Source organism: Heterodontus francisci, chromosome 16, assembly GCF_036365525.1.
Source record: "Heterodontus francisci isolate sHetFra1 chromosome 16, sHetFra1.hap1, whole genome shotgun sequence".
Classification (NCBI taxonomy): Eukaryota; Metazoa; Chordata; class Chondrichthyes; order Heterodontiformes; family Heterodontidae; genus Heterodontus; species Heterodontus francisci.
Window position 1 is genome coordinate 38,939,884 of NC_090386.1, and position 24,749 is coordinate 38,964,632.

The window sequence follows — 24,749 nt, forward strand, 5'->3', positions numbered from 1 at the left end:
CCATTCAATGAGATCATGGCTGATCTGCGAACTAACTCTACCTGATTTGTTCACCATAACAGGAGAGCCTCAGTGATAAATATTGAGGATGCAACAGGCTCTGAATTCTTCAACATTTGAAATTTTTGATATTGGTTCATAACTTGCTGTTTTCAATCAGAATTCTGAAATCCCTATCTTAAAATATTTTCCAAACTAATTAGTGTCTGCATTTCTTATTTGCAAAAAAGTAATTTTTCTATAGATTGTAGATTTTACAGAAGTCTCCTGTTTTGAATTTATTATTGATTTAGGTATATAGTGCTAAGAAACAATACTTGTAAAACTAATTCCGCAATGATTTGCAGTATAATCAGAATGATTTACATAAAGTAAGTTAAGGAGAGCACAGCAGCATTTTACCAAGCCCTAAAGTTCCTTACCAGACCCTCCTGTTGCAAACAGCATTCCCATCACATGCATACATGCCAAACTAGAATGTGGATGAAAGCTGACAGCTTCAAAAAGAGAACTGCTCTCAAAATAGCTGATACAGCCCCCTAAAAAATGGACAGACCAAAAACAGCCTGACATATAAGACCTATAATAAATGAAAATGCTGGCATGAATGGCAGTGGAATGCGCTTTATATATCATTTTATAACTTAAACTGCAGATATAGCCAATATTGCATCGTTTGTATTGCAATTGTGGTGGATTTAGAAGGGAGCTGCATGTACTGAAGACAAGGAATGTATTTGTCGGGGGGCCAAAGGGCATCCCCAAAATTTTGATTTTGACTCTTTTTTGGTGCATTTTCAGATGTTTGGTGCCCACCATAATTCTGCCTTTGAAACCAAAATAATTTCTCTGGAAGAGCTACAAGTATTTTAAATATGAAAATAAAAGTAGTTGTAGGGACTTAATTATAACTTTACAGGATTCAGTAAATACAACTAAATTCATCGGGCATAATTTTAGGGTGACTAAGGTGAGTCAATATTATTGAAACATAGACCCAAGTTCTGATGGATCATAATATTAACTTGCCTGTTTCATTTTGGATGCTGATTAACCTGCTGTGAATTTAATATATTTCCGTCACACGAGGCGATAAGTTACTGTTGGTGATAATAGCAGATGAATGCTTAGCATGCTTGCACGACATTCGTCTCTATGCTACTTTAAGAGAGGGGTTAACCTCTTTAAAATACATAGGTTAATGCTTGCTATTAAAATAGTGGCCAGAGGAAACTAATTCAAATGTGTTAAGCATTTCCCTGCTATTATCAATCACAGTCATTTCTGACCTATTATTGCTCTTTGGCAAGTTCTTTTCAAAAAAGTTTTTCTTGTAATAGAAATAGGAAATATTACACATTGTAATTATTTTAAAAAACTAAATTGCACAAGAATATGGCTTAAAGGAAAGGGAGCTGAATTTTGAGTTCTCAGGTAAGCCTGGCTTATTGTCCTCAGTCTGGGGTTTGAAATCTATTTATCTATTAATTTGCTTCTCATATTTCCCCGTGGATATTTCCCACTCTCAGAGGATGCTGCAACCCCATTCCCAATTACCACATGGTAATGGAGAGAGCTCCACCATAAGCAAATAAACGAATTGAAAAGCACTTTTATACTTACAGAGCATAGCCAGGCACTACAACTCACCACAGACACATCGAATGCCCACATCATACATCATAGTAGTACAGAGTAGTAAAATTCTATCTATGGGGATCTGCATACTGGTTTATTCAAAATAAAACACGTCACCATTCCAATCTCAACCCCTCTTTTATTTCCAATGCTCAAATAAAGTCAGTTAATGTCTTCACAGCAGGAAAAACGTCCTTATCTCAAACCTTCTGCAACTGGACTGGAAGACAATCAATCTTTGCCTTAGACAACAGTCGGTCATTCTCTGGAAAGTTACTTTGTGGAAATTGAGTCTGTACTTTAGCAGCTTACTTGTTACATGTAAATTCTTCAGGATAAGCATTTAATCAACAAATTTAATATTGCAACTGTCATAAACCATCAGCTTGTCTAAAAATATTTCTGTCTGAGTTTTCTGTGCAAGTAATAGTGGGAGAAAGTGAAATATGATCGATTGATAGCTTCTAACAGTCTCCAGTCCCAATCAATATGATTCAAATCCCAGAGAAAAAAATTATTTCTTGTAAAATGTTGACAGGCTGACTCATGAGTTAAAAGGCTGGATGTCCGATTCTAAAGTTGATAGTTGGCATATGACTGTATGGAAGTTTGGAATTTCAATGAGCAATCTTTATGCCATCTCAGTCTATTGCATTTAACACATTTCCAATGATTTGCTTAAGAGTTTTCCATTTTCCACATGGAAGCAAAGTAAATCTGAGCTATCTTGACTTACAAATTGGGTGGGAAGACCCTAAGTCACCCTGGGTGAGAATTACAAGGGTGCTTTGGCTGACATTTAAATATTTTAGCAATTAACTCAAAGTGAACAAATACCATTTACAATTATAAAATTCTGAACCATTTTAGGGGTCGAGGGATTTGTGGTAAGTGTGCTGTTTTAAAAAAAATTCAGCCTATTTTGGCAGATCCTCACAATATAGTTAATACAACTGAAATGCGTGTGTGCTATGCATATTTATACAATAATAAAGCCAAAGAAGTCAATTCCAAATTGAGTGACAAAATACTGGACAAAGCAGCTCATGATAAAGGTATATTTACAGCTAAGTACCCTAAAAAAGGGATGCAAACATTTCTCAAATGTTTTTGGTTGGTAAATTTCTTCAGAAAAATTTTAAAATGGCTTTACCTGAAGATTCAACACATTTTAAAAGTTCTGAAGAAGGATCACTGACCTGAAACATTAACTATTCTCTCTCCACAGATGCTGCCAGACCTGCTGAGTATTTCCAGCATTTCTTGCTTTTATTTCAGATTTCCAGCATCTGCAGTGTTTTGCTTTTACATTTTAAAAGCATCCTTGGCAGCTTTCTGGTCTCAGAAGGAGAAATATACGATTCTTATTGCAAATAATTAAAATTCCCTCTGGAATATAAAAATATATGTGCAGTGGCATGTTCTGCGAAAATATTAAACTAAATGCACCCAATCTACTTGCATCTGACTCACCCAAAGTCCAATCCATCTGGAACAAAGCCTCTATGACTGTACAATACTAATCTTGGGCAGCTGGTATGCAGGAGAGGCGGTCAGAACACCTGCTGGTGGGTTTGATCCTATGCCTGGCAAAGTTGCTAAAAGCAGGTCCTGGATGTGTAAGATCACCTGCTTGTCCTTTTTCACAATTCTGGTGCACATCTGGACAGCCATTGAATAGTAGCATGTAGTGTCTGTTTATTCACTTGAAGCCTTTCATGACCATTGTAGATGTAGACCACTGCAATGTAGATCTGAACTAGTCAATAAAGGTGTAACCCAAAAATTATTGGAAGGTGCAATCGCAGGAGATGTAATACCTGCCCATTTACCTCCTCTCTCCTCACTATCCCAGGCCTCAAACACTCCTTTCAGGTGAAGCAGCGATTTACTTGTACTTCTTTCAATGTCGTATACTGTATTCGCTGCTCACAATGTGGTCTCCCCAATGTAGGGGAGACCAAACGCAGACTGAGAGACCGCTTTGCGGAACACCTCCACTCAGTCCGCAAGCAGGACCCCAAGCTTCCGGTTGCTTGCCATTTCGATGCTCCTCTCTGCTCTCATGCTCACATATCTGTCCTGGGCTTGCTGCAGTGTTCCAGTGAACATCAAAGCAAGCTCGAGGAACAGCATCTCATTCACCGATTAGGCACACTGCAGCCTGCCGGACTGAACATTGAGTTCAATCATTTCAGAGCATGACGAGCCCCCATTTTACTTTTATTTTCAGTTATTTTTTCTTTTTTTTTGTGTCTTAGTTTGTTTGTTCAGTTTGCTTACCCATTGTTTTTTTTTTCATGTTTGTACTTGCTGCTGTTCAATTTTCAGTCCGTCAACACCCTATCTGTACTAATGCTTTGTCTTTCAACACACCATTAACATATTGTTTGCCTTTGCTCCATGACCTTTTGGTCAGCTATTCTGTGACCTTGTACTATCTACACCAGAATCTCCTTTGTTATCTCTTGCCCCAGCCCCGCTTTACTTGCTTATAACTTTTGACATTTCTAATATTTGCCAGTGCTGAGGAAGGATCACTGACCTGAAACGTTAACTCTGCTTCTCTCTCCACAGGTGCTGCCAGACCTGCTGAGTATTTCCAGCATTTCTTGTTTTTATTTCAGATTTCCAGCATCCGCAGTATTTTGCTTTTATTATATAACCCAAAAATTATGTTGGTTTACATGTGTCAACTGAACTTATTGGTTGCACCTTCCAAAAAGAGGCTGCTTGGTTAATAGCTAGTGTCAATTGGTTTAAACTGATGCAACTCCCACTGGGACATGTAAAATAGAATGTTCTCTGATAGTGGAATGACTTCTCTCAGCATGTCAAGCTTCTGCATTTTTTGTATGGGTTTGCAGCCCTGTATTGTACACTGTCACTATATTTTGTTATAAGAAAAATAGGAGCACTTACTGTACAGACAATATGAACAGAGGCATGGGTAATGAGTGACACAAGAGAATGTACAGCAAATCAGAAAACAAAACCTTTAGGGATGACTGACCTGTGATAGAATTTTACATTATGTTTGAAAGTGAGGTAGTTCAATTAGAGAACAGGCTATTTTAGATCTAGTTTTATGTAATGGTAAAGGGATAATTAATAATCATGTTGTAAAAGAACCTTCAGGGATGAGTGACCATAATATGATAGAATTTTATATTATGTTTGAAAGTGAGGTAGTTCAATCTGAAGTCAGGGTGTTAAATTTGAACTAAGGAAATTATGAAGTTATGAGGGGCAAATTGGCTGAGGTGGATAGGGAAAATACATTAAAAGGTATGATAGTACATAGGCAATGGATAGTCTTTAAAGAAATATTACATAGTTTACAGTCACTATACATTCCTTCAAGGCACAAAAAACCCAAAAGTAAAGGCAGTCAACCGTGGATAACAAAGAAAGCCAAGGATTGTATAAGATTAAAAGAAAAGGCCTACAAAGTTGCCAGAAATAGTAGTAAACCTGAGGATTGAGAGGACTTTAGGATACAGCAAAGAAGGACGAAGAAACTGATAAAGAAAAGGAGAATAAAATATGAATGTATGCTAGCAAAAAATATAAAAACGGACTGTAAAAGCTTCTACAGGTACGTAAGAAGGAAACATTTGGCTAAGACAAATGTGGGTCCATTACAGGCAGAATCAGAAGAATTTATAATGATATAGAGAAATGGCAGAGAAGTAAAATAATTACTTTGTGTCTATCTTCACTGAGGAAGATACAAGAAATCTCCCAGAATTAGAGATCCAAGGGATTGAGGGAATGAGGAATTGAAGGAAATTAGTATAAGTAAGAAGGTTGTATTGGAGAAATTAATGGGGCTGAAAGTTAATAAGTCCCCAGGACCTGATATTCTACATCCCAGAATGTTGAAAGAGGTAGCTATGGAGATAGTGGATGCATTGGTGATCATCTTCCAAAATTCTACAGATTCCGGAGCAGTTCCTGCAAATTGGAAGGTCGCAAATGTCACCCCACTATTTAAGAAGGGAGGGAGAGAGAAAACAGGAAATTACAGACCAGTTAGCCTTACATCAGTCATTGGGAAAATGCGAGAATCTATTCTAAAGGATGTGATAAATGGACACTTGGATAATAATAATCAGATTGGGCATAGTCAACATGGATTTATGAATGGAAAGTCATATTTGACGAACCTGTTGGAGTTTTTTGAGGATGTTACTAACAGAATTGATAAAGGGATGCAGCGGATGTGGTATACTTGAATTTTCAGAAGGCTTTTGATAAAATCCCCCACAGGAGGTTGGTTAGCAAAATTAAAGCACATGGGATAGGAGGTAATATACTGGCAGAAAGCAGAGAGTAGGAATAAATGGATCATTCTTGCGTTGGCAGGCTGTGACTAGTGGGGTACCGCAGGGATCAGTGCTTGGGCCCCAGCTGTTCACAATGTATATCAATGATTTGGATGTAGGGGCCAAATGTAGTATTTCCAAGTTCGCGGATGACACAAAACTAGGTGGGAACGTGTGCTGTGAGGAAGATGCAAAGCGGCTTCAAGGGGATTTGGACAGACTTAGTGAGTGGGCAAGAATGTGGCAGCTGGAATATATTGTGGAAAAATGTGAGGTTATCCACTTTGGTAGGAGGAATAGATGTGCAGAGTATTTCTTAAATGGTAAGAGATTAGAAAGTGTAGATGTACAAAGGGACCTGGGTGGCCTTGGCAATAAGTCACTGAAAGCTAGCATGCAGGTGCAGCAAGCAATTAGGAAGGCTAATGGTATGTTAGCCTCTATCACACGAGGATTTGAGTACAGGAATAGTGAAGTCTTACTTCAATTGTATAGAACCTTGATTAGACTGCACTTGGAGTACAGTGTGCAGTTTTGGTCCCCTTACCTTAGGAAGGATATCATTGCTGCTCAGGGACTGCAATGAAGGTTCACCAAACTTGTTCGCGGGATGGCGGGACTGTCCTATGAAGAGAGATTGGGAAAACTGGGCCTGTATTCTCTAGAGTTTTGAAGAATGAGAGGTGATCTCATTGAAACCGACAAAACACTTAAAGGGATAGACAGGGTAGATGCAGCTAAGATGTTTCTCCTGGTTGGGAAGTCTAGAACCAGGGGACACAATTTCAAAATAAGGGGGAAGCCACTTAGGACAGAGATGAGGTGAAATTTCTTTACTCAGAGGGTTGTGAGTATTTGGAATTCTCTACCGCAGAGGGCTGTGGAAGCTCAGTTATTGAATATGTTTAAAGCAGAGATTGACAGATTTCTAAATACAAATGACATAAGGGGATATGAGAATATTATGGAAAAAGGCATTGAAGTGGATCATCAGCCATGATCATATTGAATGGCGGAGCAGGCTCGATGGGCTGAATGGCCTACTCCTGCTCCTATGTTCCTAAAAGTGACCGTCACTAAAAACAGGCTTGACAACTCTGGGAGGTTGTGCCCGGGACTGTTCTGGCATGAGACACAGGCCCTATCCCACCAAATCTTTGAGTTAGCTAAGTGTGGAAGAAAACTCTCAGGTGTCAGTCCTGGTTCTGTGGTAGCACACGTGCCTTTAGACAGAAGATTGTAGACTCAAGCTCCACTCCAAAGATTTGAACACATAGTGCAGTGCTGAGGGTGTGCTCTCCTGTTGCAGGTGCTTCCTTCTGGATATGTTAACCTGCCTGCTTAGGTGCTTGTAAAAGGTCTATTAAAAGAGAAGAGTTTACATAGGGATCAGAAAATTTACACTGTGTCATACATAAGAAACTGAATGGGGTACAGTTGGGGCGGCACAGTGGTTAGCACCGCGGCCTCACAGCTCCAGCGACCCGGGTTCAATTCTGGGTACTGCCTGTGTGGAGTTTGCAAGTTCTCCATGTGTCTGCGTGGGTTTCCTCCGGGTGCTCCGGTTTCCTCCCACAAGCCAAAAGACTTGCAGGTTGGTAGGTAAATTGGCCATTATAAATTGCCCCTAGTATAGGTAGGTGATAGGTAAATATAGGGACAGGTGGGGATGTGGTAGGAATATGGGATTAGTGTAGGATTAGTATATATGGGTGGTTGATGGTCGGCACAGACTCGGTGGGCCGAAGGGCCTGTTTCAGTGCTGTATCTCTAAACTAAACTAAACAAGAGTGAAGGGATTGAGGGATATAGGCGAACAAAATATTAAAAGCAGCATCGCAGGTCAGCAAAGCAATTAAAAATGCAACAAAATACTGGGATTTATTTCAAGGAGTATAAAGTTCAAAAGTAACACAATTACGTTAAATGGGTCAGCACTGAAGAAAGTGTAAAAAAAAATTACAAGGATGGTACCAGAACTGAGAGATTACAGCTATTCAGAAAGATTGAACAGGTTGGGCTTTTTATCTTTAGAAAAGAGATTTGGAGGCAACTGCATAGAGGTCTTTAAAATTCTGAATAGGGAATGTGGAGAGAATGTTTTCATTTGTGGGAGAATCCAAAACTAGGGGCTGTAAATACAAGATATTTACTAATAAATCCGATAAGGAAATAAAGAGAAATTCTTTCACTCAAAAGAGAGGTCAGAGTATGGAACTCACTACCACAGGAAGCAGTTGATTCAAATAACTTTCAAAAGGAAACTAGGCGAGTACATGAGAGAAAAGAGAATAGAAAAATATGCTTAAAGACTGAGATGAATTAGATGCAATAGGAGTGTCTGGTCGCTTATAAACACTAGCACAAACTAGTTGGGCTGAATCGCCTGCTTCTGTGCTGCATATTCTATCTAACATGACACAGTTTAAAAAATGTTTCTGCTTTGTTATGCTGTGCACTGATCTTCTGGACTTAATGTAGGTTATCTTTAATTTAACCATGTTATTGCTAAGGATTACCAAATGGAATTGGGAGCGGGGAGTTTGGACTGGCTCTTGCACAGGCGCATTTGGGAAGGTGGGGCCATACGCTGCGCATGCGCACAAATCGCCTGAATTAGCCAGCTGCAATTTGAAGTAGGACGCGGGTGCCGCGCGCTGGGGTTAGGTGTTGAATCCGTTATTTCACAGGCTGCCAAACGCCTACTTACTGCGTACATAGCCATGGCGGAATGCGGGGCTGGCGAGGAGCTGCGAGAAGATGCTCTGATCGACTTCATAACAAAGAAGGGCGGCCGAGTGAAAAACAAGGAGCTGGTGGAGAGGTTTAAAAAATTCATCAACGCCCCGGAGCCGCAACTGAAAGGTGAGGGAGTGAAGTGACCGACCACTGGACACCCGCACCTCACACCTGGTTGGCTCGCGGCATCACTGATGTTGCGCATGTTTACGCTTCTGGCTATGTGAATGGTCAACCTGCCTGTCAATCATTGCCGGGGCGTGCGGGTGTGATGGGGTTGTAAACAATGGGAGGGGGAGGTTTTGGGGTGGATAGGTTTTGGGGTGGATAGGTTTACCCCTGGGATGGGGCATCGAGGTGAATTAAAGGATGGAAACAATGCAGGTTTGTAAGTGCTCCAGATGGGTGGAAGGGTCTGGTTTGTTGAATGGTTATGAGATCTTAAGGTTCCTGAAGCGGTCCAGTGAGCATTGTCCAAGACACTGCACCCTTGAGACATACAATCTTGGCTTGAGTATCTGCAATATTGGACTTGGCTCTTTGGAGAGGGAGGGCGGTTACTGGATGAATAGTGCCTCCAAATCATGAGGGCTCTGGACCGAGTAGATGGGCACAAAATCTTACCATTGGCAGAAGTGTCAAGAACCAGCGGACACTGATTTAAGATCATTGGCAGGAAGGTGAATAATAATGGCTTAAACCCCATCCCTATAATTTGTCACTTGGCATGTTAGTTATAAAGTGTGGGATTACATTACAAGATCAATTCTTTTGAGATTTAATCAGAGATGGCATTACGTAAATCAACTATGTATTTCCATATCTGCCGAGTTTCATGTTTTCACTCTGATCAAAATGTGGCCTTTATCGATATGGCTGTTTTAAAAAGAGAAAGCATAGCTATACCCACCTTTGTAGTCAAGTGTTTATATCAAGACTCATTGCTTTCCATGGAATTAGCTAGACTGGGTTTCAGCAAACAATGTTTCTAACTCTGAAATATGGTACTATTGGCCTTCCTGCCCTTGCTATTCCAGGTAAACCTTTTCTCAGAAGTGTTTGATTCCTGGATTTATTTGTAGTGTAGACATTAGTATTTAGAAAAGGAAACTCTAGGAGTGATGTACCAAAAACATACTGGGTACATTATAACATTATATGATTTGTAGCACAAACTGTCAGGTCAGGAACTTACATTTTTAAATATTTTTGTTACATAGTTTATTATTTGCTATTTATGTAGGTGGTGTGGATTAGTATCATCCTCAGAGCAGAGAGTTGTGCAGTGCTGACCTGAACATCAATCCACAGTTTTTGCATATGATAGGGTGGTATGATAGGGAGAGCATGAGAGTTTAACACCTGTTAAGCCTCATTGAAGATCTGGAACTTATTACTTTTATGAAGATGATGGAAAGTAGTGAGAATCTTATGGGTTTTGGATATTAAAGTAAAAGAGATTGCTATGCTGGTAAGATAGTGAATGTAATTTGAAACAATGACTGTGTAATGCATTGTAACATTAGGAAGTTGACCCAGAATGATGAAGCTAGTTGAGATGGAGAGATAAGCCATCACATCATTCTGACCAGTGAAAGTTTACTTATACTTGTGCAAGATAGCTGTATAGATTTTTTTTTGGGACAATGAAATACGCTTTCATCATACTTTATGATCTATTTGCAATTGTTTTGTGTTTGTTTGTGCTTCTTTCCTGTAACACCACATTTTCCTGTCACAGTTTGATTGTCCAAAAGTAAAACAGCACCAAATCATAACTGAAGGGGTAGGGAATGTATGAATCAAAAATGGCTGGATGGCTGGAAAACTACCGATGTGAAACCACTAAAGGCTTAGGAACACAGCCTTTCCTCAATGATTAGTCAAGAGAACTTAACTATCAGAAAGGAGGTGGTGAGCAAATTGAAAAATTTAAACTGAATTTCTTTTCTCTCTACAACTATAATTTCTAATGCCCAAAATATAAACATCTAAAGATAGCATTTCATGACATGATAAAATTTAACTACTGAATCATCTCGTGTCCTTTAATACCTTCAATAAAGTTTCAACTTCGCAGCCTCAGCAGGACTCGAGCCTGAGCTTCAGCTGGATGTTTTCTCCAGAGCAGGTAAAGGTAGTTACCAAACATTTGAATTCTGAGTGTATGCAGTATGATTTGCATTTCAGTGTGGTTTGTTTTTTGATGTCTTAAACCTATCTAAAAAGGAATAAAGACTTGCATTTATGTAGCGCTTTTCACAACCACTGGACTTCTCAAAGTGCTTTACATCCAATGAAGTACTTTTGAAGTGTAGCCACTGTGTAACGTAGGAAATACGGTAGTCAATTTGAACACAGCAAGCTCCCACAAACATCAATGTGATAATGACCAGATAATATTTTTGTAATGTTGATTGAGGGATAAATATTGGCCAGGACCCTGGAGTAACTTGCTTGCTCTTCTTTGAAATATTGCCATAGGATCGTTTACATCCATCTGAGCAGGCAGATGGGGCCTCAGTTTAATGTCTCATCCAAAAGACGGCACCTCTGACAGTGCAGTACTACCTCAGTGCTGTACTGCAGTAAACAACAACAGCAGCAATCTAAACCTGGAACTCATTGCCTGAGAGGATGGTGGAAGTGGAGACAATCAGTGATTTCAAAAGGAAATTGGATGGGCACTTGAGGGAAATAAACTTGGCAGGGCTATGGGGATAGAGCTGGGGAATGGGACTGACTGAATTGCTACACTACATTAGTGAGAAAGGATTTGGCCTCGGAAGATCATGAAGTGGAAATTAGGAATAGCAAGAATCAGAAAACACCATTGGGAGTAGTTTATAGGGCCCCTAATGATAGTTATACCACTGGACAGGGCATTAAACAAGAAATTATTGGAGCTTGTAACAAATGCAATAATTGTGGGAGGGATTTAATCTTCTTATAGACTAGGAAAATTAAATTGACAAGAGCGGTCTGGAAGATAAGGTTGTAGAATGTTTTCGGGACAGTTTCTTGGAACAATACATTGTGGAACTGACTAGGTATAAAGCTGGCTTAGATCTAGTATTGTTAATTAGTAATCTTACTGTAAAAGATCCACTGGGAAATAGTGATCATAATACCATTGAATTCCATATTGAATTTGAAAGTGACATACTCCAATCATAAAGAAGAACCTTAAACTTAAAGTGTATTATGTAGGTATGAGGGGAGAACTGACTAAGGTAAATTGGGTAAATAGATCAAAAGGAAGGCGGTAAATGAACAGTGGGAAACCTTTAAAGAAACAATTCAAAAAGGTCAACAAAAATACATTCCATTGAAAAAACAAAAACTCAGCAAGAAAAACCCATCCTTGGCTCATTCAAGAAGTTAAGGATAGTATTCGATTAAAAGAAGAGGCTTACAATGTTGCAAAAAAGAGAAGCAAGTCTGAGGATTGGGAGTGTTTTAGAAACCAGCAAAATGTTTATTTAAAAAGGAAAAAATAGGATGAGAGTAAACGAGCCAGTAATATAAAAGCAGATTATAAGAGCTTTTATAGATATATAAAAAGGAAGAGAGTAGCTAAAGTTAACGTTAGTTGTTTAGAAGCAGAGACAGGAGAAATTATCATGGGGAATGAGGAAATGGCAGAGGCATTGAACAAATATTTTGTCTGTCTTCACAGTAGAAGACACAAATTTCATACCAGCAATAGACGGTAACCTAGGGCTAAAAAGGGTGAGGAAATGAAGGAAATTAATATCAGCAGAGAAAACATATTGGAGAAACCAAAGGGACTAAAATCTGACAAATCCCTGGGACCTGATGGCCTACACCCTAGGCTTCTAAAAGAGATAGTGGATGTGCTAGCTGATTTTCTAAACTGACGTGGATTCGGGAACAGTCCCAATAGATTGGAAGTTGGCACATGTTGCACCACTTTTCAAAAAAGGAGTGAGATAGAAAACCGGGAACTGCAGGCCATTTAGCCTAACGCCAGTTGTTGGGGAAAATGCTGGAATCTATTATTAAGGAAGTCTTAACAATGCAGTTAGAAAAGCACAGTATGATTCTAACAAATCAACATGATTTTACTAGAGGGAAATCCTGTTTGACAAATTTATTAGAGCTTTTGAAGATGTAACTAGTAGGGTAGATAAAGGAGAACCAGTAGATGTAGTATACCTGGATTTCCAAAAGGCATTCAGGAGGCAAGATTAGTGCTCATGGAGTTGGGGGTAATATATTAGCATGGATAAAGGATTGGTTAATGGACAGGAGGCAACTGATGGGCATAAACGGGCATTTTCAAGTTGGTAGGCAGTGAATAGTGGTGTGCTGCAAGGATCAGTGCTGGGGTCTCAGCTATTTACAAACTGTATTAATGACTTAGATGAACAGACAGAGAGTAATGTATCTAAGTTTTGTGATGACACAAAGCTAGGTGGAAAGTTAAACTGTGGTGAGAACATAAAGGCTGCAAAGAGATATAGACAGATTAAGTGAGTGGGCAACAAGATGGCAGATAGAGTCTAATGTAGGTAAGTGTGAAGTTATGCACTTTGGTCATAAGAATAGAAAAGCAGAATATTTTTAAAAAGTGTGAAACTTGTAAGTGTTGATGTTCAAAGACATTTGGGTGTGCTTGCACAAGGAATGCAGAAAGTTAGCATGTAGGTATAGCAAGCAATTAGGAAGGCAAATGACATGCTGGCCTTTATTGCAAGGGGATTAGATTTCCGGAATAAGGAATCCTTGCTACATTTGTACAGGGTTTGGTGAGACCACATCTGGAATACTCTGTGCAGGTTTGGTCTCCACATTTAAGAAAGGATATACTTGCGTTGGAGGTGGTACAGCAATGGTTCACTAAATTGGTCCCTGGGAAGAGGGGGTTGTCCTATGATGAGAGGCTGGGCAAAGTGGGCCTATATTCTTTGAAGTTTAGAAGAATGAGAGGCAATCTCATTGAAACAAAAAGCATTCTAAAGGGGCTAGATAGGGTAGACACTGAGATTGGTTCCGCTGGTTGGGGAATCTAAAACACAGGGACACAGTCGCAGGCTAAGAACATAAGAAATAGGAGCAGGAGTAGGCCATTCGGCCCTTCAAGCCTGCCCCGCCATTCAGTAAGGTCATGGCTGATCTGCTTTAACTCCCGTTTCGTGCCAGCTCCTTATAGCTCTCAACTGCCCGATATTTCAAAAATCTATCTTACCTCCTCTTTAAATACTTTCAGTGATCTAGCCTCCACAACTCTCTGGGGTAGAGAATTCCAGACATTCACTACCCTCTGAGAGAATAAATTCCTTTGCATCTCAGTTTTAAATGAGTGTCCCCTTACTAGGTAACTGTCTCGTCGTTCGAGACTCCCCTACTAGTGGAAACATCTTCTCAACATCTACCCTGTCAAGCCCCCTCAGAATCTTGTACGTTTCAATTAGATCACCCCTCATTCTTCTAAACTCTAATGAATAAAGGCCTAACAAGTTTAGCAGTTCTTGATAAGTCAACCCCTTCATCCTAGGAATCAGCCTAGTGAATCTCTTTTGAACTGCCTCCAATCCCAATATATCCTTTCTTAAATACGGGGACCAAAACTGTACACAGTACTCCAGGTGCGGCCTCATTAACACCCTGTACAGTTATAACAAGACTTCCCTATTTTTAAACTCCAACCCCCTAGCAATAAAGGCCAAAATTCCATTTGCCTTCTTAATTACTTGTTGCACCTGCATGCTTACTTTTTGTGTTTCATGCACAAGAACACCCAGATCCCTCTCTGCTGCACTTTTTCTGGAGTCTTTCTCCATTTAAATAATAGTCTGCCTTTTGATTCTTCTTACCAAGGTGACTGACCTCTCATTTTCCTACATTAAACTCCATCTGCCAACTTTTTTTTTAAGGGGCTGATCATTCAGGACTGAGATGAGGAGAAATTACTTCATTCAAAGGGTTGTGAATCTTTGGAATTCTCTACCCCAGAGGATGCTCCATCGTTGAGTACATTTAAGGATAGGATAGACAAATTTTTGGTTTCTCAGGGAATCAAAGGATATGGCGAGAGGGCGGGAAAGTGGAATTGAAGCCTGAGATCAGACATGTTCGTATTGAATGGCGGAGCAGGCTCAGTGGGCCATATGGTCTACTCCTGCTGCTATTTCTTGTGTACACAGAGAGCTGGCATGAATCTGATGAGCCGAATGGCCTGCTTCTGATTGGCTATTCCTCATGTCAATCACAGCAAGTGCATTCTTCGTTATTTTTGGCTCTAAATAAAATCTTTGTCTTTTGCAGAGAAAAAGTACCACATTTGGAAGCTGTTCAAAAATGAACTTTGAAGCACTTGTTTGTTTATTGAAAACTGGGTTTGAAATTCTGGAGTCCCTGCAGTGCACATGTAATGGCTGGCCACAAATTGCAGGGATGGGTTCATTTGAATAATTGGCACGAACAAGCATGTAAGACAGGTACCCATCCCAATGAAATGGCAGAAAATCACAGCTCCAGGGTGATTCCAATGGGAGAGCAAGAGGCTGTTCATGGGCTGATGAGTTGATTTGAAATGAATTTTATTTCACAGTATTAAACTTTTGGTACTATAGGGTACTCAACTCCCTCTGGGATCGGAACCTTGCCTCCCTTAGATGTTTGGGACATTTTTAAGACACTTTACGAAACTGATGTCTGTTCTCAGTGTGGTTTCTGCTGGGCCTAACCGTTGCATGTTGGCTGGAATTCCTAAGGTAGCCAAGGAATGAGAGCTAAGGCTGTGGAAATGGGGGAAGTGTGCCCTCCCTTCCCGATTTGAATTGGGGCCATGATGTAAATGGAGCAGAAACCCAGAGTATCCAGGTTCTGCTCCAAATTCTTGTCCACTCCAAGAAGTTGTCATCTTTTGTATTGCTTATCTGCTGCAACACCCTACCGCCTGCCTGTGCACCCCTCCGACCCCATATCCAGCCCAAGAATTTTAGCATCTAAAAGTTGATGTGGTGCTTTCTGTCAAGAACTTAAAGGTAGAAAATAGCTGACAACAGGAAAAGTGAGGGGGTGCTTGATCGCCCTAAGAGGCTGCAGATGTGTTGGGAGAGGAGCCTCAAAGGTAGGAATGCAATTGTGTACACCTAATAGCCCTAAAGGAGCCATGAGTCATTTTCAGTCACTTGTGCCCCTCGCTTAAGGCTGCCAGAAACTGACCTGTGTATTGCTGCACAGAGCTGACCCCCAACTACCCCACCCAATATTCCTGGGCTCCTTCTCCAGGACTGCACTCTCCCAATCCCAGAACCCTTTCACATCATCCGGACTGGGATTGCCATTCAAGCACTTCCTGATTCTATGACAGCCCTGATCCTTTCAGACCCTGGGATTTGGGTTTCCTCTCCCAGTTATCTCTGATTTCAGGTTTTGCTTTAGTGCCCCCAGAACCTCCCTGCACAGTGCTCCTTGTCTCTGGAGCCCCCTTTGCAGTGATACTTGACATTTGGTTCTGCTCTAGAGTACTGATAGACTGAAACATTATCCTAGTACTAGCCAAGCTTGGCCCTAATTCCAGATCCCAGGACCATCCTAGTGCTGATAAATCATTAACTGCTACTTGACCTAGAACCCCTATTATAAAAGCCCTGACTCACTCAGCAACACCACAGGACATCAGCTAAATAAAGTTGGGTAAGTCATGTCATTATCACGCCAGATTGTCAACACCAGATGGCACACATTGCACATTTTTTTTTTACCTTTCTCATCAAAGAATATGAAAATCAGTCTTTGCATGATGGATTCTTCTGATGTGGAGCCAGAAATTTACAAGCAGGTACAACTGATTTCTTATTGACCTCAGGAGTTCATAAGCAGGTACAATTATTTGGCTTTACCATCTAAAATCACTTCTGCACATAAATATTTGAGCAATGGCCTTAAAGAATAGGTCAGGTTTAGCACTTAAACATCACAACCTGTTCTGGACCTCTCACTATCCATGCGCAACACCATGTGGAAATTGATTTAGATTTCTTTAAGAAGGATAATGACTCCATCTGCTAGAAGAATCTAAAAACGTTGATTAAAAAGCTTCAATATTGACATAATCTTAATCACAAATCCGTGATTGTATTAAAACATCAATGGCATGTGTGGTAGTTATATAGCTGTATATGTGCATTCTTTATGCTACTGCGCAGTACAATTGCTTGATAGTGCAAGCATGTTTTATGACTATACTTCTAAAGTGGCAGTGAGATCTTTTGATTGAAGTGAAACCTTCATCTGGGTTGGGTTTGCTGGGTGGTGGTGAGAGGCAGTGGGGGAATGGTGGATGTAGTTCAAATTGTCAGTTATCTCTCCAGCCACATGATGTATGTTTTTGAAACATTAAACGTCATCAAAAAATGTTGTCTAATTGTCTAATCAGATAGCATTCGCTAATTTTAAGAATCTGCATTCCTAAAACACAGTTTAATTTTCTTTTTTTGTATCCCTCTCTAGCTTGGGATTGTTAAAGCACTCCAGCTGCTGCCCCAGTTAAATATCTAAATCAGCTCAAGACTGGGAACTGAGCCTAACTTTGTACAGTCTGGCATAGTATTACAATCTACTGGGAGAGCCCTGCAATCTGTTTCTTTTTTCAAAATTTATTGTATTCCTCTTATCTCACCCTAACATTGCTGTAACACTCTTGAAGATGTGACTGTAAAGAGCCTGCTGTTTCCCATCAGCATTTACTATGGCATATTTCTCAGTTAATAAGTTGAGTGCAGCAACTAGAAATATTTTGGAATAAACCGCATTATTGCGATTGCTTTAGTTTATCTAACACTGGACAAAATTAGTGTTTCGTATGGCTCATCAGTTGAGCCAAGTTTCTTTGCACATACAAATTTACTGAGAAGTTACGCATGCAGTGATTAGTACTCCTGTGACCTTTACATACTTCAGTAATCTTCATTATTTTAAGGACCTCTCTCTGACACATTCTTATATTGTAGAGGTTTTCATGCCAATATTATCAAAGGCAGATAAATGACCAAAAGAATTGGCAAAAATGTGAATGAGCATATGCTGCTGTGCAAAGCTCTTGAATGCTGCCGCAGAAAATGCACATAATTAGAGTTTACCTTTTTTGAATCAACTTTAGATTGTGGTTACTTATCAAGATTTAGTTCAGTGCAAAATATCAGTGCTTTGCCCTTCCCCAGTGCAGCACTTCCTAGCCTAAAGGGCAGATAGGCAACTTGTTCTTTGACTACTAGTAAAACCATCATTGAAACAACTACTAAGTCTGCATGCACAACATTAGATCACATGCTTTCTGTTTCTTTAGCTCACTTTCCTCTTATGGAGATTCTCTTTGATAACACAGAAACTGTAGACTTTTTGTGAGGAAATGACTTGGGTGTTAACCCACCAGGTGACACCATGCTTTGATGGTGTTGTAGCACTCCGATTATGCCCCAGACTGTGCTTTTGCTCCAATCCAGTTTGGTAGGAACAGGAGTAGGCCATTTAGCCCCTCAAACCTCTTCCAGCATTCCATGAGCTCATGCATGATCTGTGAGATAACTGTATATACCCAACTTTGCCTCATTTTCCTTAATACGTTTAGTTAACAGAAACAAGTCAATCTCAGATTTAAAATTAGCCATTGTCTCAGTATCAACTGCGATTTGCGGAATAGAGCTCCAGCCTTCTACCACCCTTTGTAAAAGCATTTCCTAACTTTACTCCTGAAAGGCCTGGCTCTAATTTTTAAGGCTATGTCCTCTAGTCCTAGATTCTCCAACCATCAGAAATAGTTTCTCTCTAATGCGCGACCAGTTTTTTTTTATTCATTCATGGGATGTGGGTGTTGCTGGCTAGGCCAGTATTTATTACTCAATCCTAATTGCCCTTGAGAAGGAGGTGGTGAGCTGCCTTCTTGAACTGCTGCAGTCCTTGAGGTGTAGGCACACCAATAGTGCTGTTAGGAAGGAAGTTCCAGGATTTTGACCCAGCAACAGTGAAGGAGCAGCAATATAGTTCCAAGTCAGGATGGCATGTGACTTGTACGGGAACTTGCAGGTGGTGTTCCTGTACATCTGCTGCCCTTGTCCTTCTGGTGGTAGAGGTGGCAGGTTCGGAAGGTGCTGTCGAAAGAACCTAGGTGAGTTTCTGCAGTGTATCTTGTAGATGATACACACTGTGGGCCAGTGTTGAAGGGAGTGAATGTTGAAGGTGGTGGATAGTTTCCACCTTTTAAAGGGTATCAGTGATGCCCATGTACCATGAATAAATTAAAACAAACTTTGACAACCGCTATAATCACCCATTAGTCTTTTACATTCCAGGGATGCAGACCTAGTTTGTGTAATCTTTCCTCATAATTTAACCCTTGGAGTCCAGGTACCATTCTTGTAAACCTATGCTGTAATCCCTCCAAGGCCAATGGATCCTTCTTAAGGTATGGTGTTCATAATTGCTGACAGTACTCCAGGTGTAGTCTCACCAGGACTTTATATAACTGCAGCGTGATATCTACCCCCTTGCATTGTAGTCTTTTTGATTTAAAGGCCAGCATTCCATTAACCATTCTGATTATTTTCTGGATCTGTTCATGATATTTTAATGATCTAAGTACATGGACCCATAAGCTTCTCTGGACCTCCACTGCTTCTAGTTTTTCACTATTTAGAAAGTACTCTGATCTATTCCTTTCTGGTCCAAAGTACCTTACACTAGCTTACATTGAAATCCATTTGCCACAGTTTTGCCCATTCACTTCATCTGTTAATATCTTGGTAATTTCATGCTTCTGTTTACGCCATGTTGTCTGATAGGGTTTTGATGTGGCGATCAGGTCATCATATTCACCATATGATACGAAATATATGCACTGTTAATAAAGCAAGTGCACAATTATTTTGCAATAGGTTTGAGGTTTTAAACCATCAGCAATCAAGACCGATACACTCACTGCTAGATCAAGGAGAATAGCTTCAAAAAGGGTTTTGCAATCCAACTGTTCTGCAAAGCAAGCCTGCTATATACGCTCTCAAAGGGTGTTGACAATCTGTTAACTGAAGTGTTTTGTTTCTGACAGCAAGCTCCAGTTTATTTTTTTTTTTAAATTCAAGAGTAAACTGTCTCTATCAGAATTGATATATGTGGAGACTCAGGATGGGAAAAGAATCAACAATCTGTACGTATTGGTTTCTGCACTCTGACTCGTGCCTTGCTATGCTGTCACCTGCCATTTCCGCTCATAGCATCCGGACGTTTAATAGAACTTTGGCTCATGGCCAATCTCCTATATTCTCTCCTTTTGCGCCAGTAGCTTCCTATTCCATTCAATCGCTCGTTTGAACAGATCTTTTAAGATGAAGGCTGAACACATTTGGATGTTACTGCACTTCCCAGTTTGCCAAAATTTGCACATTTCAACCCTCATTGGCTGCCATGCAGCCCTGTCCATCGCTCATGCACCTTAATTGTTATGTGAAAATCACCAACTACCAGCGAAACAAATCCAAATTGTTCAGTTAACATCCTGTGTCACTAGATTCCCCAAGGAAATTGAGAGCAATCAGACCGCTGTCCTTCCAAAGGCCGCTCTGCTTCCACAGCGCTTCACAGACTGGTCCCACAGATCTTAATGTGTCGTCATTAGAGGCACCCAGAGCGAACAGGAACAGAGAAGGTAACAAACGGCGGACTGTTTTTCTTGTTTCATTGAACAAGTAGCCCTTCAGCTTCTGGGTCACCAGAAACCCGACATCTGAACTATATTCTGATTAATAGTTGCAATCTGACCGATCTTTGGTGTTCTGGTGTCTGACAGCAGCATGGTTGATGCTTCCTTGCTCAGTTCGGGACAGACGGCCAATAGTGGTCTAGAGAGTGACAGCCAGACTCCTACCCGCCGCTGCAACTTTAACACAACTCAGTATTGTGTGACTAAAAATGAATAGCATCAATTCACCACATGTCTCTGGCTGATTCGCCACATGTGATATTTGACAGCACTGATCTATATTGTTTACAATACTACCTATCTTTGTGTCATCGGCAAACTTGGATATGTGGCTCACATCTAAGTCATTAATAAATGCAGTGAATAGTTCAAGTCCCAACAGAGCTTCCTGTGGGATGCCACCAGTCACATCCTGCCAATTAGAGTACCTGCTCATTTTCCCTACTCTCTATATCCAGCCACTCAACCAATTTTTAACCAAGTCAATGATTTGCTCTCAATTTCATGAGCTTTAGCATTAGCTAGGAGTCTCTAATGAGGGACTTTATCAAATACCTTGTGGAAGTCCATATAAACAACATCCATAAACATTTCTCTGTCCACTAGTTCAGTTACCTGTTCAAAAAATTCAATCTGCTTTGTCAGGCATGACCTACCCTTTACAAATCCATTCTGTCTCTCTGATCAGCGGGCAATTTTCAAGGTGTTCAGTCACCCTATCCTTAATTAAAGACTCTAGTAATTTCCTGACGGTAGATAACATAGCTCCAATCATCAAGGAGTTTTTGTATCCCTGTTATAGCACAGTTAAACTGATTAATTGACATGGACGTTGCAATGCTTATGCTAAATGGATCAGTCCATTTTCAGTGCTACTTGTTTTTTCTTGGATTGATTATGTTTCTAGGCAACAGTAATGCAGAAGCAAGTCTATAATGTGCAAGAGCAAATGTACAACTTGAAAAGAAAGGGAAACTGTCTCTTTTTGTGAGAAAAGGTCCTAGAAGAATCAGAGTTTATTATTCAGGGTTAGATGTGACAAATACAGGAATTTTGGCCAGTTGGGCTTTTATATATTCTTAAAAGATCCAGTGACCCAGATCCAGGATGAATTCCTTCTGTTTCTTTAAATGTTAAATGACTGCCAGAGATGCTTCATGCAGATAAAATTGGTTGTCGGGGCTGTTACACAGTTGGCTCTCTCCTTGCACTTCTGTCTTTTTTCCTGCCAACTGCTAAGTTTCTTCGAATCGCCACTCTTTAGCCCCGCCTTTATGGTTGTCCGCCAGTTCTGGCGATCACTGGCAGCTGACTCCCATGACTTGTGGTCAATGTCACAGGACTTCATGTCGCGTTTGCAGACGTCTTTAAAGTGGAGACATGGACGTCCTTGGGAATCCCTGCCATGCGGCTCACGTGGCCAAGCCATCTCAAGCGCTGCTGGCTCAGTAGGGTGTATATGCTGGGGATGTTGGCTACCTGGAGGACTTCTGCATTGGAGATACGGTCCTGCCACCTGATGCCAAGGATTCTCCGGAGGCAGCGAAGATGGAATGAGTTGAGACGTTGCTCTTGGCTGGCATACGTTGTCCAAGCCTCGCTGCTGTAGAGCAAGGTACTGAGGACACAGGCTTGATACGCTCGGACTTTTGTGTTCCGTGTCAGTGCGCCATTTTCTCACACTCTCTCGACCAGTCTGGACATAGCAGTGGACGCCTTTCCCATGCGCTTGTTGATTTCTGCATCGAGAGACAGGTTACTGGTGATAGTTGAGCCTAGGTAGGTGAACTCTTGAACCACTTCCAGAGCGTGGTCGCCGATATTGATGGATGGAGCATTTCTGACATCCTGTCCCATGATGTTCATTTTCTTGAGGCTGATGGTTAGGTCAAATTCGTTGCAGGCAGCCGCAATCCTGTCGATGAGTCTCTGCAGACAAACTTCTGTGTGGAATGTTAATGCAGCATCGTCAGCAAAGAGGAGCTCCCTGATGAGGACCTTCCGTACTTTGGTCTTCGCTCTAAGACGGGCAAGGTTGAACAACCTGCCATCTGACCTTGTGTGGAGGAAAATTCCTTTTTCTGAAGATTTGAACACATGTGAGAGCAGCAGGACAAAGAAGATCCCAAACAGTGTAGGTACGAGAACACAGCCCTGTTTCATGCCACCCAGGATAGGAAAGGGGTCTGATGAGGCACCACTATGCTGAATTGTGCCTTTCGTATCGTCATGGAATGAGGTGATGATACTTAGTAGCTTAGGTGGACTTCGAGCTTTGCTAGTCGTCTGAAGAGACCACGTCTGCTGACTAGGTCAAAGGCTTTGGTGAGATCTATGAAAGCAACGGTAGAGGGGCATCTGTTGTTCGCGGCATTTCTCCTGTAGCTGGCGAAGGGAGAACAGCATGTCAATGGTCGATCGCTCTGCTCGAAAGCCACACTGTGCCTCAGGGTAGACATGGTCAGCCAGCTTCTGGAATCTGTTTAAAACTACTTCAGCGAAGACTCTCCCCACTATGCTGAGCAGGGAGATTCCAGGGTAGTTGTTGCAGTCACTGCGGTCACCCTTGTTCTTATGGAGGGTGATGATATTGGCAGAGAGACTGGGCTACATTGAGGGTGGTCTCGGTGATAACATTTGCTTGCGTTGGTCAGTGATCGTGTCCCCTGATTTAGACTTGAGGGGAGTGGGGGGGCGGTAATCTTCTTGATGGTTGGCCCAAAAGCTCTCTTAATGCCATCATACATTCCTCTGATGTTTCCAGTGTTGGAGGCCAGCTGAATACAACTGCATAGGTGTTGCCAGTAGTCATTTGCACAGCGCCTGGCTGTTCTTTGAGGTGCTTCTGGCTGCTCTAAGTGCTACGGATGTTAACTCGCTGGGGGTTTTCTTGTAGTTATGACAGGTTCCAGCTCTTCAAAGTGAGATTGAAACCAGTCCGTATTCTGCTTCCCACATTTGTCATAGGTGGTCATTGCTGATGTGGGCCCACTTGGTCTCTGCATCCCCTGTAGGAGTGTTTTGAAGGGCTTTTTCAAGTGAATTTAGAAACTTATGTAACAACTGTGGATAAGAAATTCTGTTAGTGTTGATGCGTGGACGGCCCTTCTGCTTGGAGTGATGTAGCTTCTTTGCTTTGAGTCTAACTTTGCTGCACACCAGGGAGTGGTCAGTGTCGCAGTCTGCACTGTGGAAGCTGCGTGTGATTTGGATACTGTTTATAGCCTTGTGACGATGAAGTTTTATTAGCCAGTGTTGCAATCCATTCATTGCAGACACTGAAGTGTTCAGTCAGCTTGTATTGCAGGCAGTGCATATCTGCAACCTTTTTAGCATTTCATGGAGTCTTCTTTATGATATCTGGCCCAATTTTAGAGAAACAAGAGATTCTGCCTATTTTCACATTAGACTATTAAAAAAGGGAAGGAAGAAAAACTGTGATTTGTCCCAGCAAAGCTTATCTCTGGTCTACCAGATCTCCCACTATAGCATCCTCCTATATTTTTAATGCCCTTAAATGTCTGTTTTGCTCTTGCAGATATATTCCCTTGATACAAAGGGTGATATATGATCTAATTTCTGATGTATCAACTATATTTTCTCACTAATTTATGATTACACTAGACAAATATATGGTCTGCAATTTTGCTGCTGGAGTAAGAGAGCCAATGTATGGAACTGTCCCATGATCTAAACTAAAGAAACCATTTCCAGTTATATAACACCTTATCACTTCCTTCAGGCATTCCAGGACACTTCACATTCACTGAATTTATAAAATAGTCACTGTTATTATGTCAAGTGTGGTCACCAGTTTGTAGTTATCAAGGTTCCACAAATAGCAACTGAATGCGTGAGTGAATAGTTCATTTTTCTTTTTGCTGGTGGTTGAGAGAGAAATGTTGGCTAGGGCACAGGGAGCACTCTGCTCCATTTGAACAGACAGATGTACCCTTGCATTAAGGTCTCATCAGAAATTCAGTCCGTCCTCAATAGTGTGCTAAAATGGGCGCCTAGATTATGTGCTGACTTTTAATGCAGGCCCCCACCTGCCAAGAATGAGGTACATTAATTTTGCCCAATGGACATTAAATTTCAAATTGTTGCTTGGAAGAAGAGCAGGTCTGTTACAAATGAATTAGAGTTTAAGTTTAATAAATTTCTCTTTGCTTCTTTAAACCTAAGAAAGCCTATTTATGCTCATTACTTGCCTTATAATTGGAAAGTGGTAAACAAGGATTCACCAAGGGGGAGCTAAAAACAGTGAGTTTAAAAATAAAACCTTGTTACAGTAAGACCAGGTGAAGGCAGAAAGGGAC

The 24,749-nt window shown here is 40.9% G+C and overlaps 1 protein-coding gene across 1 annotated transcript in view; it reads left to right on the forward strand.

Annotated features, from left to right (window-relative positions):
* Positions 1-8,592: 8,592 nt before the first annotated feature.
* Positions 8,593-24,749, forward strand: part of LOC137378262 (ankyrin repeat domain-containing protein SOWAHA-like) — a 104,473-nt gene continuing 88,316 nt past the window's right edge. Inside the window, exon 1 of the mRNA XM_068048503.1 lies at positions 8,593-8,831. Within this exon, the coding sequence (XP_067904604.1) occupies positions 8,690-8,831 (142 nt within the window). The 5' untranslated portion in view covers positions 8,593-8,689. The remainder of the gene's footprint in view (positions 8,832-24,749) is intronic.